Genomic DNA, 6102 nt, shown 5'->3' on the forward strand with positions numbered 1-6102 from the left:
TTCGACAATCTTCTGGACATATTTACTGGTAAAAAAAAATCTCCTGGTCATATTTCATTGCTCTTTGAACAAGGAAGAATATCCACACAAAATAAGCAAAATCTAAGAAATTTAAATATTTTTTGTCGCGTTGCTCGTGCAAATTTTGACAGCCACAAATTAAACAATATTTTAATATATTGTCGTCCCATTATCATTATAAATATTGGTTCCTGGATCAAACTCGAAACACAACTAATTACGTAAAGAGTCTCAATCTTTCTCAATCCCTTTGCAATCTTCTTATTAATTTGTGTGATAACATGGCTCCACCTGCAGCATTTTCCGGTGAAGTAGTGTATACTGTGAGGAGAAGCCAACCGGTACTGGTAGCTCCGGCAAAGCCCACCCCTCGTGAATTGAAGCTGCTCTCTGACATAGATGATCAAGATGGTTTACGATTTCAAATCCCTATGATACAGTTTTATCGTCACAAGCCTTCCATGAAAGGCAAGGGCCCTGCGAAACTCATCAAGGATGCTTTGGCTCAAGCTCTGGTGTTTTACTATCCATTTGCAGGTCGGCTCAGGGAAGGTCCTGGTCGAAAACTTATGGTAGACTGCAATGGAGAAGGAGTCATGTTCATTGAAGCCGATGCAGATATCAGTTTGAATCAACTTGGTGACCCTCTTCAACCTCCCTTTCCATATCTGGATGATTTCCTTTACAAGGTTCCTGGTTCAGAAGGAGTTGTTGATTGTCCCCTCTTAATTTTCCAGGTCTTAGTTCCTCCCTCTCTCATAAGAAATTTTGCCCTGGAGTTTAATTCCAATAACATTTTTTTGGCCAAAAAATGACATTATTTTGTTAGGAGAATGACAAATAAATCCGCTTGTAATAGGAAAATTAAATGATCAAATAAATAGTATCACGAAATAAAGTAATTACTCAATTTTTTAAGGATTTATTAGATATAATTTTTGACAAAATTATGTTTTTGACCTTCATAAATTAACGAAAAAATTAGTATTTAATAGCATAGGTAAGATTGTTAACATGAAATGTATATTTGTTAGTTTAATTATGTAATAACAAGTATGTTTTATATCTTCAAAACTTCATTTTAGTGATTAACTTTAATTTAGATATTAATAACACAACTGGCTATAAATTTAATTTAATTATGCAATAACAACTAAATTTTCTATATTAACAACATTATTTTTTTATTAAAAATTTTAGTTTAGATTTTGGGAATTATGCTTTCTATTATTTTGTAGATAGTCAAAAATGTAATTTTGGGGAAAAAAAAATATTTACGTCAAATAAGTTTCTATAGACTTCAAAATAATTACCTCATTCATGGCATTATTTTTTTTATTTGTTTATTTCGATGGAATTTATTTTCCATTCTCACTATTTTCTTTTGAGAAGTAAATATAAATTACATATATTTAACTTTGGAATTCTGTTAAATATTTATAAAAAATTTTCTTTTCCAAATTTACACGTTTTGTTTTTGAAAAACAAAACCAAAGAAGGAAAATAAAGAAAGAAATAAAAAATCAGGCCACCATTTCATAAACTTTTCCCAACATATCTAAGCCTCCTTTGCATACTTTTATAGGAATTTTTCATATATTTTTAAAAATTAAAATTAAATATCTATAGTTTCAACTACTATTCGGGCATCATCTAGAGATTCTTTTTTTTTTTTCATGTTATGGAGAACAACGCCTTGGGAAAATGTGAGTAGAGCGAGATGGCAACTAATCTTAGATGATTGCATCTAATCTCAGCTTTATGAGAACCTCTTGGTGTTTCCTTTGCAAAGAAAGTTTTCAAAATTTAACCAACAATAGTTGGGTCAACTGGAATGAATCAACTTAATTCTACAAGAGTAGCAAAGCTAACATTAAGGTCTCGTTTGATATGATTGAATAGTTTTTGATGAAATTGGAATCGGAATCGAAATTATAATTAAAATCAGAATTGGAATAGAATTAGATTACAAAAATATGTTTGATATGTCAGAAAAATTGGATGAAATTCTTACATTATTTTTGTTTGGTACGTTCCATGAAAATAGAATTATACTTAAAAGACAAAAATACTCCTATGTAGAAATTAAAATAAAACATAATAAAAGCTTAATTGTGTTTCAATTTCCTTATGTATTTTATATGTTAATGAAATATTAGATAGATGATAAATATTATATATAAGTAAAATATTTTACAAAAAATATTTTAATTTCCTCACATGTTTAGTATATAAATAAAATATTAGATAGATGATAAATATTATATATAAGTAAAATATTTCATAGAAGAAATATTATAAATACATATATCGTATTATATTTTACACATACACACATATATTATAATTGGGTGTGGTCATTTTTGGGTGTGGTTAGGATTATATGTTTTTAGGGTAAAATTATCTTTCTATAATTTTTATGAGGGTAAAAGTGCCTTAAAAGTCACAATTTTATAGAATTGCCATTGATTTCATAGCTTTAAACAAAGAATTCAATTCAACCTATTTTCATGGAATTGGGATTCTTGAGAATTATGATTCATGTCTATCAAACATCACTTTATTCAGATTCTTTTTTCAATTCCAGTTCCATCTCTACAATTCCAGTCTACCAAACATGGCCTAAGAGTAATAGTATTCACAAGATGGAAAGGGACATGACAGAACTTGGACACTCTTATTCCGTTTTCCCGTCCCTAAGAATGAATGAAACTAATTTTTTATCTTGTGTCACACCCACACAAATAGACCATGATTTTTAAGCTTGACATTTTTCATTGACAGCGTCCAAGGGTGGGACCGAAAGGCAGCATAATCAATATTTTTCTTTAAATGTCTTAATTATGCTATTGCACAAGTTAATAAACTACATTCTTTTTGTTAAAAAATGTAATGTATTTTTAATCGAATCTCACCGATCACTAAATTAGTTACATATTTTCAAACTAACTCTACCTTTCTATATTTACTTTTATTTAATAGGGTATTTCACTCTAAAATAAATATAAAGTGATTTATTTAAGAAGAGCACTTTTGAAAAAAAGGATAATTATTACATCTTGAAAGACTAAAAATATTTTATATTTTTTAACATCCAACCCTTTAAAAAATACCTTATATTTTGAACAAAGAGAGTGCTATTTTAATATATTAATTCAAAAATTAAAATAAACTAAACATTTTCAACCATGTTATTTTGCAATATTAAAAATTTCACCTAACAAATTGAAAAAATAGATAGAAAAATACAAGATCTAAAAGGGCTAATCCTACTAGTGTAACTAGGGACTGCAAGATAATTTAATTTAAAAACTACTAAAGTTTTTAAAAATAATAATTAAACTAGGGCTAAAATTGCCATAACACAAGTAGATTAATTATCATTTTTCTTTTTGAAAAATTACCTATTGATGTGATTTTTAATGTAAATATGCTCTTCATATTTTAATTTGACCCTTAAAATATCATATAACTAATAAGCTTTTGAGTCCCAATATTTTTTATTTAGCTCAAAAAGTGTAAAATATCAAGAGTAAGGTGCAAAGTTGAAAATTTACATACCCTACTTGCTATAACATAATTATTGCACATTATGTTATAGGTTACACGCCTCAAATGTGGTGGTTTCATCTTAGCCTATCGCCTAAACCACACTATGAGTGATGGCGCTGGAATAGTCCAATTCCTAAAGGCCTTGGCAGAAATTATTAGAGGTGCAAATCAACCTTCTATTCTTCCTGTGTGGTGTAGAAACCTCCTATCAGCAAGAGATCCACCAAAAATTACACGCACACATCGTGAGTACGAGGAATTGCCCAATATGTATGATCCAATATGGACCCAAGAAAGTGTGGTTCACCATTCTTTCTTCTTTGGACCCAACAAGTTACAGGCCATTCATAAATTGTTTTCCCATAACAATGGACAACGCAATACTAGGTTTGAAGTTCTCACAGCATTCCTATGGCGTTGCCGCACTAAAGCGTTGCAATTAGAGCCACACGAGGAAGTTCGCTTTATGTGTATTAATAGTGTAAGGGGCAAATCAAGTCCTCCATTATTGCCACTTGGTTATTATGGGAATGCTTTTGTGTACCCAGCCTCAGTCACCACTGTAGGGAAGCTTCTCGAAAATTCATTGGAGTACGCCTTAGAGATAGTGAAGAAGGTGAAATCTGAAGCGACGATAGAGTATGTACAGTCTGTAGCTGATCTTATGGTGATTAAAGGACGACCTTGCTTTGCTATGCCTGGAACATGGCTTGTGTCAGATACGTCACGTCTTGGGTTTAGAGATGTGGATTTCGGATGGGGTAAAGCGGTGTACGGTGGACCGGCAACGGCAGGAGCCGGTCCCTTTGCAGGAGTGAGCTATTATGTTGCATGTGAGAATGCAAAAGGAGAGGAAGGTGTAGTCGTACCTTTCTACCTACCGCTCAAAACCATGAAGAGGTTCATCCAGGAATTGGATAATCTACTTGGGGAACTTCAACAATAATCAAGCGTCTAAAACAAATGAGCCTTTCCTGTAGCTAGCTATTATAACTATGGCTGAAGACTGAAGACTAGATGCCTTAAGTATTGTGCATGGTTTAGTTTTTTTTTTATTAGCTTATAATTATATATGCTTGGATTGGTTGTAGATCCCTGTAATTATTGAACGAGTTTCTGTGTATTGTCTGTATTCACTAAAAAAAACAGACTTTTGACGACGATAAAAGCCGTCAAAAGTCCAAAAGTCATCGCTAAAAATTTTTAATGGTGACTTTCCGTCGCTAAAAGGTCATTGCTGTGTAACAATCATCACTAATAATTTTTTATAGTGACAAATTTTGTCGCCACCAAAAGTAGACTTTAGTGGCGACAAATTCTTTTTCCATTAAAAGTCTTTTTGGCTGCGACGAACAAAACTTTTTTTTAATAAATAATAATTTACTTTATCCCACATCACTCTTCCACGTGTGCATTAAGTGATGTCAAATCACTTGCCATATATGCAACAGATGATGCCACATCACTTGCCATCTTGTGTTACATCACATGACATTGTGTTCAACAAGTGATGCCACATCACCTAGCCATCTCATGCCATGTCACATGACACGTGTGCACTTCTTCAAGCTACTTCATGTGCCACGTGACCTGCCACATGTTGCCCCTCAAGCCACCTCATGTGCTATACCACCATCTAGTGTCACATCACCTGCCATGTGTGTGCCTTCTTAAGCCACCTCATGCACCACGTCATCACCACATGCCACATCACATATTTGTTGTTGTAAAATATGGCAAAGTCAAGGTTTGAATTCTTGATTTCTCTTATCTCCAAGCCTTAAATCTCCCTTCTTTACCAGTTGAATTGAAATACACCTACAGTTATTATATACGAAATTAAATATATATTATGTAACTGCATATACATATATCAAATAATATATTATTAAAAAGATATACATATATTATATTTTATTTTCATTATTAATATGACAAAATGACTTATATGAATATTTAAATTATAATTTTAATAAAATATTATTTTTCACCAGTAAATATTATTTTTTTAGGAAAATGAATTTAAAATAAATAATTTTTAAATATTAAATAATATCTTATATAACATTGTAATCAATTTTTAAATTATATTTTTATTTTTTAAATTAAAATTATTAAGTATATAATTTATTTATAAATATGTGTTGTATTATTTTATGTTAAATATCTTTTACTTTTTTTCTTCTCCATATTTTTCTCAAAAATTGATAAACTAAATGATTAAATTTTTATCTTCTCTCAAAATAGGTAAATGTTTTCCTCTCTTTTATTAAAAATATATTTTATCAATAATTTTGCAATATCTTAAAAAATTATTTTAATAACAAATTAATTTTAACCATATAAATTTTGTTAATAGTCATTTTAAATAATTTTGAAAATAAATACTAATAACATTTACAATATATGATAATTACAAGAATCTCATATATGATTCATCTAGTTAACATCTAATCATTCTCAACCTCATGGCAAGGTAGATTTGAGTAGTTATTCATATTATTCTGAGCAATAATTAGTTATAAAAGT

At 30.2% G+C, this 6102-nt stretch overlaps 1 protein-coding gene across 1 annotated transcript; it reads left to right on the forward strand.

Annotated features, from left to right (window-relative positions):
• Positions 1-229: 229 nt before the first annotated feature.
• Positions 230-4575, forward strand: LOC129301375 (benzyl alcohol O-benzoyltransferase-like). The gene is made up of 2 exons (XM_054939937.1): positions 230-758; positions 3623-4575. Exons 1-2 carry the CDS (start codon positions 303-305, stop codon positions 4517-4519), a joined length of 1353 nt encoding a protein of 450 aa, XP_054795912.1. The 5' UTR covers positions 230-302; the 3' UTR covers positions 4520-4575.
• The last annotated feature ends 1527 nt before the right edge of the window (positions 4576-6102 follow it).

This window comes from Prosopis cineraria, unplaced genomic scaffold, assembly GCF_029017545.1.
Source record: "Prosopis cineraria cultivar Desert tree isolate PC_DT_omini unplaced genomic scaffold, ASM2901754v1 PC2077, whole genome shotgun sequence".
In the NCBI taxonomy this organism is placed as follows: domain Eukaryota; kingdom Viridiplantae; phylum Streptophyta; class Magnoliopsida; order Fabales; family Fabaceae; genus Prosopis; species Prosopis cineraria.